Genomic DNA, 12,688 nt, shown 5'->3' on the forward strand with positions numbered 1-12,688 from the left:
TGTTTGATTTTCCTTCTGTAGCCTCAGCTTTGGTGTTTTGCAGTAGCCTAACTTCACATACCATCAATCAAACAGCCAGTTAAGAGTAACACCGCTGAGAAAAAAAAAAAAATGATTTTATAAAATGCATATTCAACATCCCCACTCTACATGAGAGATGAGGCCGGGCTGCTGAAGTCACGGCTCCCTCTACAGTTTGTACAGTGTAAATTTTCCATCCGATGCAGGAAAACAATCAAACTGCCTGTGTTGAACAGTGGGGAGGACACAGCGGAGACGCGTCCGGAGATTACACACATAACACAGCGATACTTTTGAGATGCAGTATGTCCCAGAAGGCAACGGGTACGTAAATATCTCCACTGGACGGATTTGCCCGCGGAATATTCATCATTTTTGCGAATGCATTCACAGTTTCATGAGGACAATCGGGCAATGTCTCATTCTTTGAATACTTGAGGAGTGACGACAACTTTCCTCTTTTCGGACTTCACCACACTAACCGCGGAAAATACAGCGTGAAACAAAAAGGAGGGGGCTCACACAGGCTCAACAATGGAAATAGATCAATTTCCCGACTAAGACCCGCAAAATTAAGCGCCGAAATTAGTCTCTGCATTGGGGATACCAAGCAATGTTATCAGCGGAGATGCGTTGTTTGCCGTGGTTCATGTTCATGGATGTTGCAGCTCGGTCGGGCAGCACACGGAGCCTTTGGGTGGCTGTGATTGGACCGGACACAGACTGGGGCTGACTGATGTTTGTCCAAGAGGAAATGTTTTGGGAAGGAGATCAATATGAGTTACTGGCGCTCGCAGGGGGGGATGCCAGTCTTCTCAAGCACCCACATTACTATGAGGATGGAGGAGAACATGCACGCATAATCCAACGATTTTTTGGAATTGAATTCTGCAGAAATACCTTTTCTCCCTCAGACATTTCTATTGGATGCGTTGCCAGGTGTTGGACGCACTAACAATGTTTTGTTGCCTTTGCAGACTGTTACAAGACTGTTATAAGTGGATATGGATAGTAGTTGTTCTTTTGTCTGTATGATGTTTTTTGCAAATTATGGACAAGTGTAAAGTTTTTTTTTTTCTTTCTATCATGCATGGGGCAGATTGATATTGGATCATACTGTCATATGAACTATCCATGTTACGGACTATGGTACTTTCAGCCAACCACATCTCCTCTGAAGTCACACCTGAAGTTATGGGACGTTACGACAACATATTTTTCCCCAAGGAAATCATCAGACATCTAGTTTTAAAAATACAGTAGCCTATCAAAAAAGCCTTGCACCATGGCAATTATTTGGGTTGTATATTCTGTGTTTTTGCTACCACTGTTTGCAGTGGGAACTGCTTTTTCTGGGGTCTTTAATGCTACGGACAAAGACATTTTTACAGATGACTTGCTGCAGGTCAAGCTTACACAAGAGAAAGCAACTGAGCAGTGGAAACTCCAGTCCGCTGTTTCCCATCCTAACCTATATTTTAACCAAGTGGATGTCCTGCACCTGAGGCAAAGGTCTTCTACCACCCACAGCCACATATTTAAAGTCATTCGTGCGGCTGTTCTCACCATGCTATCTAATGTACCTATTTACATGCCTCCTGCAAAACATGAGGAGTTTACAAGCAAGTGGAATGAGATTTATGGAAACAACCTGCCTCCCCTGGCTCTCTACTGCCTGTTGTGCCCAGAGGAGTCTGGTGCCCTGCAGTTTCTTATTAAGTTTATGGATAGGATGGCTGACTACCCAGACTGGAAGGTGACCAGTGCCCCTAATGATGAGGTGCCCATGGCACACTCTCTCACTGGGTTTGCTACTGCCTATGACTTTATTTACTCTTATCTGGATGAACGGCGACGGGACGTTTACCTCAAGAGAATTCGCTCTGAGACAGAGGAGCTGTATGAGCTTTCTAAGTACAGGGGATGGGGGAAACAGTATCTCCAGAACCATCAGACCACTAACATATTAGCCATCTTGACTGGTGCGATAGTGGTTGGAACACATGATGACCCAGAGTCGATGATCTGGAAACAAGTGTCAGTGAACTACATGGAGAAAACCATGTTTCTCCTAAACCATGTTGTTGATGGGTCGCTGGATGAGGGAGTCGCCTATGGGAGCTACACAGCCAAGTCTATCACACAATATGTCTTCTTAGCTCAGCGCCATTTCAGCATTGACAACATGCAGAACAACTGGCTGCGGGGGCACTTCTGGTTTTATTATGCCACTCTGTTGCCGGGGTTTCAGAGAACGGTTGGCATAGCAGATTCCAACTACAACTGGTTTTATGGGCCAGAGAGCCAACTTGTGTTCCTCGACACATTTGTTATGAGGAATGGAACGGGTAACTGGCTCGCTCAACAGATTAGAAAGCATCGACCCAAGGATGGCCCCATGGGCCAGTCCTCTGCCCAGCGCTGGACTACTCTTCACACAGAATACATCTGGTACAATGCCCACCTCACACCGCAGCCTCCCCACAGCTTTGGCAAAGCCAGGATGCATATTTTTTCAAACTGGGGTGTGGTTACCTACGGGTCAGGCCTGCCCAACGGCCAGGGTAATACATTTGTCTCCTTTAAGTCTGGCAAGCTGGGTGGCCGTGCTGTGTACGACATTGTCCATGACAAGCCTTACTCTTGGGTGGATGGCTGGAACAGCTTCAACCCGGGGCACGAGCACCCGGACCAGAACTCTTTCACGTTCGCTCCTAACGGACAAGTATTTGTGTCTGAAGCGCTTTACGGTCCAAAGTACAGCTATCTTAACAATGTGTTGGTGTTCAGCCCCTCTCCCACCAGCCAGTGCAACAGTCCATGGGAGGGCCAGCTGGGGGAGTGTGCCAAGTGGCTGCGCTGGACTGATGAGGGGGTGGGCGATGCTAGAGGGGAGGTGATTGTTGCCTCCTCACACAGAGACACCATGTTTGTGAGCGGGGAAGCAGTGTCAGCTTACTCCCCCGCCATGAGACTGAAGAGCGTGTACAGAGCTCTGGTTCTGCTCAACTCACAGACTTTGCTGGTGCTTGACCATGTGGAGAAGTGGGATGACTCACCTGTGAACTCACTCAGTGCGTTCTTTCACAACCTCGACATTGACTTCAAGTATGTTCCTTTTAAATTCATGGACAAATATAATGGGGCGATGATGGATGTGTGGGATGCCCATTATAAAATGTTCTGGTTCGACACCCAAGGTCACAGCCCTGATACCAGGATACAGGAGGCAGAGCAGGCGGCTGAGTTTAAGAAGAGGTGGACACAGTATGTCAATGTCACTTTTCCAATGACAGGCACAGTCAGCAGAGTAGCTTATGTATTGCATGGACCATATGTCAAAGTGTCCAACTGTAGATTTCTGGACAATAGCAAGAATGGAGTGAGGCTTTCTTTAACTATAAATAACACCGAAAAGATAGTTTCTGTTGCTACAAACTACAAAGACATAGGAGCTAGGTTAAGTTATTTAGGATTTGGAGGTCATTCTAAAGTGGAGGATAGTCATCAAATCACTCGATATGGCCTTGGGACACAACTCATCCCCAAACAGATCAACAATGATAATCAGCTGTTTGATTTTGGATTTACAGTGAATGTAATAGCAGGTGTTGTTCTCTGTGTGGCTATAGGCTTTTTGACCATGCAGAGGAAGTTTTATGTCTGCTTCAGCAGACTGATGCGTTATGCTCTCCTGTCTGTGCTTATTCTGTGGATAGCTGAGCTGCTGTTTGTGTCTAACAGCTGTGATCAGCTTCTCTGTGGGGTAAAATGGAAAGGTGCGGGTGCCAACTCTGAAGTAAACAAACAAATCAGACTGTATGAACAGCATCGGCTCCCCCTCCCCACCATCGTCATAACAACCCTTCCTGGCTCGGGATCGGAAATACTCAAGCACCTTTTTTACAACAGCTCTGACTTTGTTTACATAAGAGTTCCCACGGAGCACGTGGACATTCCAGAGACAGAGTTCGAGTTCGACTCCATGGTGGACGCCTGCGAGTGGTCAAGGTCAGACGCTGTGCAGGGACGGTTTAAAATCATTCAGGGCTGGCTGCATTCGCTGGTCCACAACACCAAGCTGCACTTGCAAAACATTCAGCTGGTGGACGGCAACAGGGTCAAACAGCCCCAGAGAGCCGGCCCCTCCAGGGACAGGAAGAAAAGGACCAGGCGGAGGGAGCCAGCATCTGAGCTGAAGGGCAAACTGAGAGCTAGTCTGGACAGAGACGTGGAATACGTTAGGGAGATGAGACGCCACGTCGCTGAATACCCTAACGCCCGCGTTGTGCTCAACATGAGGAGCGGGAGCTGGGCGCTCAAACTGCCCTTCATTCAGGAGGCTGTGGGACTGTCCCTGAGGAGCATCTATTTGGTCAGAGACCCTCGAGCGTGGATTTATCTCATGGTGTATAACAGCAATCCCAGCCTCTACTCCCTGAAGAACATCCCCCAGCACCTTTCCTTGATATTCAAGGAGGACGCTGTTAGGGATGGGTGCCCAACTGTGGCACCAGAGTTTAAAATGATTCAGAGGCTCCTGTCCCGTTCAGAGAGCAACCCTGTCCTCATACTGGCCCATCTGTGGCTGGCTCACACTGCAGCAGTGCTGAGGGTCAGTGAGAGCCTGCCAGCGGAGGCCTACCTCCAAGTGAGGTTTGAGGACGTGGTCAACTTCCCCCAGGAAACAGCGGAGAGGATACACACATTCCTGGGGGTTCCTGTCTCACCTGCAGCCCTCAACCAACTTATATTTACCACTTCTACAAACCTGTACAATCTAATGTATGAGGGAGACATTTCACCAGCCAGAATTAACATATGGAGACAAAATATGCCTCGAAAGGACATCAGACTGATAGAGGACACATGTGGGAGTGTGATGAAGAGGCTTGGTTACACCAGGTTTGCCAGTTAACTTACCGCTGCTGGTCAGCTGATATTGAGTTGTCTTGTTTACTGTGGCTGCCAGTCTCTTTCTTTGAGTTCTGTAAAATTGTATTTTGCACTGACCTTAAATGTAAAAGAAGTTGTTACAGATGAGGAAAGGAAAACAAAAGGGTAGCATTATCGTCTCCGAGTTTTTTCTGTTACTTGTGTTTGTTTGGGTGTATGTGAGGTGTTGTACTTAACTATGGCAACCTATGTTTTCGAGGGAGAAATGTTTTATATTAAAATGAGTTGAAGGGAGCTTTAATCATTTTATTATTCTTTTATGTTTCCCCACAGCCTTCCTTGACACTTTTAGCACTCTTTTATTGAGTGAGATTTTGGACCTTTGCTGTCTTACATGCAGTTGCGTCTTAAAGAGGAATGCCACTGAATTTCAGCTTAAAATATGTTATTGCTATGTCCTAGGACTGTTCACTCTCTTAGTGATGATTCAACACTGTATTTCTTGGCAAGAAATTAAAGACAAAAGTGTGTCCTATCCCCAATCTGTGATGTCAGAAAATGTTTGTGCAAAATATATACCCAATTTACTGAAATTATTTTCTGGGCATAAAGGGATATTTATTGATTTATTGATAGTAGATATGTTATAAAGTGAGACCTCATCCAGCATTTTACATATCCAAGTCAGATTGATATTTATTTATTTCTAGCTTTGGGAGAGAGTTGTTCATTTTCACAAGAACTAATTTGGCTGTCATAAATTTTAATATATGTGAACACTTTAATTGAGTGCTATTTCCCTTTAAGAAATGTATAAAATGCTGCAATGTATAGACTCTTTTTGCAAAACTGAGAAAAAGATGACAGTAGTGCTTTATTGCTCTAATATAGACATATAAATAATGTGGATTGTATTTTCATATAAATGTACACTAGTGGTTTGACAATGTCATCAAGGAATTTTATTTGAAGCTCAAAGATGTCATGGCATTTTGGTGGCTTAGCACTTTCACAGGGACTCTCTTGATTGTATGTGGGATTCTGTGCATTTTCCAAGCCTCTAATGTTCACTTTACTGTATGTGCTCAATTAGCTTGGAAATATAAGCCTCTAAAGATATTATGTCTGGAAGAAAGGGAAGAAAGTTAGAAGTATTTATGGGTTCCAAAGACACATATCCCAAAGGATCAGAAATGAATATGATTATTATAACTCCCTTTGGCATTTATTGAGTTAGATCAGAGGAAAGTGCTTAATAGGGATCAAACTGAAAAAACTGTCAGCCTTGACACATTTCTAGTCAAAGCAATTTCCAAAGCATCCCCTTCAGCTACTCATATTAATCTGCAAAATGCCATAACTGAGGCTTACCCTGTGTTTTATTGCTGCGCTATCTTCACTGGGGCCTGGAGGAAATGCAAACAGCATAAGTTTCCATTTCCTGTCGTGGTCAATCAGATATCCAATGATCTTTCAGGCCTTTGTCTTGAAAGGGTTCAGCAGGCAGCGGACTGCACTGGAGATGAATATTAAGTATAGCTAAGAAAGTCAGAGACCATTTCTACTCTGTGATGTTATGCTCGTTGGCCAATATTGTGGGCACAAAAAATTTATGCTCTTCAGTAAACTTTGATGCTGTCTTGCTAAATAATTAAAAATTTCTGTAAATGGATCATATGTAATATGCAGATGATAAACACTTATGGACTTTCATTGCATCTGTAAACAAATACATACTGTGGCCATTTGGACATATCCATCTTTTCTCAGCTAGAAACAGTCCTGTTTGTTTTCTTCTCTATGAACACTGAAACCCTTGACTGCCTGGAAAACCCGTTTGATGTTTGTGGTCTTTGAATGTGTAGACTTGGCAGACATGCTTTCACTTTGGTGTTGCAATCCTGTTACCAACTCTGTTTTGTATTTGCTCGTGGGGATATGGTTCCTTGCTTCTGTGGCCTTGAATTACAATCATTTCTTTACAACTGTTTTCTGTGGGCTCTGGAGCAGACGGTGGAGATAATGTAAAGAAAATAATAAATTCATAAATATATTGGCAACCAGTGATTGTTTGGATGCATTTCATGAACCTAGTGAATTTTGTCACATTATGCAAACCGTAATGAGGGAAAGGGTAAAACAACATATCAGTCTTTCTTCCATGATTATAGTATGTACCATGATTATATAACATATCTCATTTGGTGCAGTTATTGTACTCATGCTGAGCCAAGCTATTATCTATCACTACAATAGTAAAATAGATATTACCCAGTAGCAAGAGCTTTTAATTTGTTCATGGGGTTCCTTTTCGCTATGGTTACTTTTGACCCAAATGTCTACTTATGCAGATGTCTCTATACTGGCAAATGATGCAATAGAGAAATCTCCATTTCATTGGACATGGATGACAGAAGCCTAATTGCTTATATGGGTGACATGGAGGAGCCAATAATTAAAAACCTGTCAGGAAATTCTTATGTCATGCTACTTGTCTGACTAGGATGGGAACTCAGGCGCATTAAACATGTCTTAACTGGAGCAGGCTTATGGAGAGCATTCAGTTTCTCATGTCTCCGAATGGGCTCAATGAGTCAGTCATTTCATTACTCATTTGTTCTTGATCCCTCCTCTAACACTCTAATGCTTGGCAGGGCCCTCCATGTCTAATCCTTCCATGCAAAGACACATTATTCACTGAAAAACCTTATGCAAATGCATTTGGAGGGAGGTTTCTACAAGTCTGGACATGCACTTCGCTGGTTGTTAAGTACCTTGTTTCATTCTGAACTTCTGAATATGGAAGCGACTGGAAATATATCGGTACATAAATAATCTCACACAATGAATAGACAGCTTGATCTTCTAAATAACTTCAATTACATTTCACAATGCATCTTTCTTTCATAGTAAAAACCATTTTGTCAGTTTAGATGTCATGTTTTTCAAATGATGGAGCACATATTTGATGCTTAGAATTTGTTTTTGTTAGTCTTCAACAGGACAAAACATCCCTTTCCTTGTATTTGACAGTTTCAAAGCTAGTTCACATCTCCAGTCTCTGCCCAGGTGAAATGTAATAATTTAAGCATTGCTGATTAGCTCAATACTGTTGTATAATTTTATCTTGGATACAGTTTCTTAAATAAATCTAATACTGGAGTGTGTTCCCGTAGTATTTACTCAGTCTTTCTCATCTGAAAAATATCTAAAACTGCATACTACACAGAAAGCCAAATATGCTGTATGGAAATCTTTGATGTCTGATTATAGGAAGCAGAATTGCAGGCACTCTGAGAACTAATTTAAATGAAACTACAAGGCTCATAGATTATCTTTGACGTTTCATAACCAGTACATAATCATTACATTCTGTACAGTTCTGTACTGGAAACGATGAAAAGCTACATTATAATCTAATTCTCTGTAGCACGTTGAGTAAGGGATCAACTAGCTTTCTCATACTATGAAGTACATGGAGGTTATCCAGATTGAGTAGGAGACTCAATTTCAGCTGAGTAGTCATACCCTTCCCTGTTCTACCTTTATCTTTCACCACTGGTGAGTCCAAGTCCCAGGGGAGCCTCTCCCTCGCCGGCAGCCATCGCTCCTGCCACTGCTCATTAATTAACCTTTACTGCAGCCACCATCAGTCAGAGAGGAGCCTGATATTCTAGAGCAGCACAATCATTGATACTGTATAAGGCTATTGTGCTAGAGAATTAGCCTGCTAATGGGGAGCAACGACATTATTGTCAGAGTTTCACAACTCAAATATGAATTTGATGTGCATGACTTGATGTACTGAGTTCATTGTCTGCCCTTGAAATGACAAAGCAAAAGCTCAGGATGCCTATTTGGGCTTTTATTAACTGTAGACAAGGTGCAAGCAGATGGCAGAGCCATTCTCCCATATTTAGCAATTTTCACTTTGGTAAACAATGCCCATGAGGTCCTCAGATCCCACTGTTCAAATTTACCTACTGATGACACTGCTGTATTTGGATATGGGGAGGCATGGATCCCTGGAATTGGTATTAATAGGAGTTGACTTGCGAGGAAATATGGCGCATTGTCAATTTGCAGCTGACAGCAAGTCATTTCTGTAGTGAAATTGGGATCTTCCGTGCCAATAAAGCACAGCGGCAATTGCTAATGAAGCCCAGTCTGGTCTTATAGCACAGGGAAATCAGACAGGATGAGGGATTTTAAATTTCACTCCAGGCAATCCTCAATATTGCAGCAGGCTTACAGCTGTATATCAAAACATTCCTTAAGGCTTTACACAGCTTGTACTGCCAATTTCTGTTTTAAGTTTGAAATGCATCATTACAAGCTACATTTTGTTAAATATTTTGATGTCAAAATCAGATATAATGCCACATTAACCAATGAGCTGGACAAATAACATCAATGATTGCATTCTATAAGGATGTGTGTGTAAAATGAGACTTTCAACATCCTTGGTGTAATTTATTGTATTTTCTCCCATTTGTTTATTGTGAGAACATTAAACAACTCTAATTTTAGAGCAGACTGAAAACATTCTCCTCTAACCCTGGAAGCTTAGAGTTTCACTGACCATTCCTCTGTCTGAAAGTCAAATGAAAGTCTGTGCAAATTCAATTTTCACTGCTTAGAAAGATGACACGACATTATGACTCAAGAGTTTGCTTTGGGAAGTTTCTGACTTTTTGACTTTGAAAGTGAGACCTTTCAGTATATATCGATGCCCTGTCAGCTTAGCCTGTCTCTCTTGACATTTTGGTTAATCCCCTCTCTTGTTCTGTATATCATGGGCAGTTTGCAGGCCAGGAGTAGCTCTCTGACTCTAGGAAATGGAGCCACTGTAGTGTTACTCTGTGGAGGGCTTCTCTGTTTCTCCTGTTTCAACCCTTGTGGCTTGAATTGCTAACTATGCAAAAATGGTCAGAAAGATGTGCATAAGTGGAAAAACAGATAAAAGAAAAACACCAAATTGAATACATGATTTAGCCCTTGTCTGGGAATTTGCCAATTCTGCTACTGGGAAGAAAAAAAACAAAAAAAAAACAGTTGTTGAACAGGGTTAGTCACTGTTGTAATTTAATGAGCTGTTTCTGCTTATTAAGGCAAAGAATGGCCATGGTACAGTAGTTGAGGCCCCGTGTTATTCTGAGGTGAAGGATTGAATCCAGCTGGCTGGCCGACAGACAGACGGGGGAGAGGCCCTTTCCTGGATGACAGACTCAGTAGTCCTTCATTACCGGGACTCAGAAACCATAACCCGGCTGTCAAAGTGCTGCTGCGGCCACCACTCTCCTGAACCATGTCTAGGCAGGGCATGTCTGCCGAGGAGACGTCATCCCTCCACCATTTTCATGTTTTATGTCTTAGACAATAGAACTGACTGGGGAGATAGAGGAAGATAAGAAAAAAAAGGAGATGAATATATGTCTGAGTTTTTGTGGGGGAGTCCCATCCGGGCTAATTGCATCAAGCACGAGTCATTGATCTCCAATTAGCGGAATTTACGTCTTAAGGAGGAGTAGTCTTACAGTAATGGTCCCTCTGACATTGGTCACAGTGTGCCTGTGCCTTGGAAATCACAGTAGTGTAACAGCTTGGTGTAAAGGCTGTGGAAGTGAAATAACTCATGAAGGATTTCTTCTTATTGCCTCTCCCTCTCACTTAAATATTCTCATCCCATAGGCTTCTGATATAGCAAAAATGGATAGCTACTTCGTATGATAAAGAATTGACAGGAGACCTGACTGGGAGAGGGATTCTTGCCCTGTGAGCTTTTGAGATAAGCCAATCATTACACTATACCACGGATTTTATATCATCCCCTCCCTATAACTGTCCCACCCAGCTTGGCTATCTACACCTCTGGAATCAGGCCAAGGAAGCATTCCAACTTAATTTTAGTTTTTTTTTTTTTTTTTTTTTCATTCCCTAGTGGTGACTTTCTGTTCTCTCAAAAAGGAAACTTCACTTTCAAGAGGGCCTTAGATTTTCTTGCTGTCACACTGTTGGCTCTGCACAGCTTCTGACAACAGTGTTTTATTTTAAAAGAGACATCTCGACACTGACAGGCGGCATGAGGAAAGGGACATTCGTCACTCTTCTCTTATCCCCTGTGATTTTTAGCAGCAGAGGAAGCCAGATGGTCAGATTCTGTGCTCATATGGTTGTGTTCCTTCGAGATCACCATTCTTGGCCTGCTTGGCAAAAAATATAAGAGGGGGAAGATGCTAAGAATTGATAGTGAAGAAACAAGGCCAGGACAACACCCCTCTACTCAAGAGAGTTGTTTCAGGGAGAATCCAGTTCACTCACAAAATGGTTTTCATGCTGTATAGTAAAATAAAGCTGCTGTGGGTCCTTAGAACAAAGTCCTGAAGGAAGCAATCAAAGTAAGCTCTCTTGTCACAGCTGGACACCTGGGTAGTTACTTTGGCTTTGACCGTGTCTTTGATGTGACCGGACAGAAGCAAAAAAAAAAAGAGAGGTGACATAGTGAGAGGTGTCATCATGGTTGGTACAGACTGATGATGATTTGGTAGGTAATAGCTGTGGAGGGTAAGTGTTAAATTATCCTCGATGACCTGTTCTATCACAGAATAACACCACCAGGGCACTGGACGGACTGAAACAGCCGCCAGCTTGGCTTAATCATCAGTCTTCAATGGTGGTCAACTGTTATAGCCGGAGACACACCAAATAACTCTGTTGTGAATACCAGAGAGATAGTTGCAGTAGAGTGCATTGTAGCCCCTGATTAAAACACAGACAGGTGGGTAAAACACAGAGGAGGGTAAGTACACCGTCTGTGCCACAAGGTAGTTGATTTACTACATAATCTCCTTTGCATTTTACCTTCTCCATATACGTAAATGTCTGTTTTGCTACACTCTATCACCGATTGATACCACACAGTAGTGATTCAACCTGTAGGCCTACACAGTTCATGAAAGCTTTTAAATTTACTGTCCTACACAGCTGGTATCGGGTGGGACTTTCCTGGAAAAATCCTCTGGCACACATGAAGTGATGCGCTTCATGTTTACAGAAGCAGCAACAGCGGTTTGTTTGGAATAAACAGAAGAAGAACTGGATAGTTAGCATGGCCAGCGATAGCCACTATGACTAAACAGACAAAGAAAGACAAAAACCCAAACCTCTTCAACAGAAAAGAAACAGATTAATCATTCAGAGGAAGGCAAGCGTGCCCCAACACTGGTGTGAACATCAGCATGAAACATGAAAAGATGAGGAGAGATGCAGATGTGGCTCTTTTTCTTTTGGACTGGTAGGTTTTTGCTGTAGTTTATTAGCCACAGTCGAGATTGAGCATCTTTATTATTATGTTGTGTCAGTGCCTACATGAGTTGCAGCTTGTTAGCTGTATTGCTATAGCTGATGTTAGGTTGCTCAAGTAGGTAGCATTTTGATAGCTAATGCTGGCTGGCTTATCAACTATTGAAAAAATCCAGTTCATATAGCTTATTAGCTGTGTCCATGTTGCTAGTATTTGATGTTATTGTAAGGAGTCACTGTCTTATCTGCCTAGTGTTACTTTCGGTTGAGTATTTGCTTGCAGCTATCAATTATAATATGCAGTAATAATGCATCTAAACAGTTAATCAAATTGTTTTATAAAACATGCTTGAAAATACTTATATAGTGTAGATATTACCGTCTCCGCAGACGTGGCCTCTCTTCCTCTTACGCAGTGGCTGAAATTTTTGTTCCAAGACCAAGTCCAAGTCATATCCCTCAATCACTT

General features: G+C 42.6%; 1 protein-coding gene across 1 annotated transcript; it reads left to right on the forward strand.

The window, feature by feature from the left end:
• Window positions 1–390: 390 nt before the first annotated feature.
• LOC139649428 (dermatan-sulfate epimerase-like protein) lies at window positions 391–6,966 on the forward strand. Its single transcript, XM_071525827.1, has one exon. The coding sequence runs from the start codon at window positions 1,307–1,309 to the stop codon at window positions 4,937–4,939; it is 3,633 nt and encodes a 1,210-aa protein (XP_071381928.1). The 5' UTR covers window positions 391–1,306; the 3' UTR covers window positions 4,940–6,966.
• The last annotated feature ends 5,722 nt before the right edge of the window (window positions 6,967–12,688 follow it).

The sequence above is a fragment of the Centroberyx affinis genome, unplaced genomic scaffold (assembly GCF_046629955.1).
Source record: "Centroberyx affinis isolate AG114_WGS23_722 - 3 ecotype Tasmania unplaced genomic scaffold, CSIRO-AGI_Caff_v1 ptg001340l_1, whole genome shotgun sequence".
Lineage (NCBI taxonomy): Eukaryota > Metazoa > Chordata > Actinopteri > Beryciformes > Berycidae > Centroberyx > Centroberyx affinis.

Bases quoted from the DNA above. Each gene is read 5' to 3' on its own strand.
- LOC139649428 (XM_071525827.1), top strand. From the start codon at position 1,307: ATGGCAATTATTTGGGTTGTATATTCTGTGTTTTTGCTACCACTGTTT.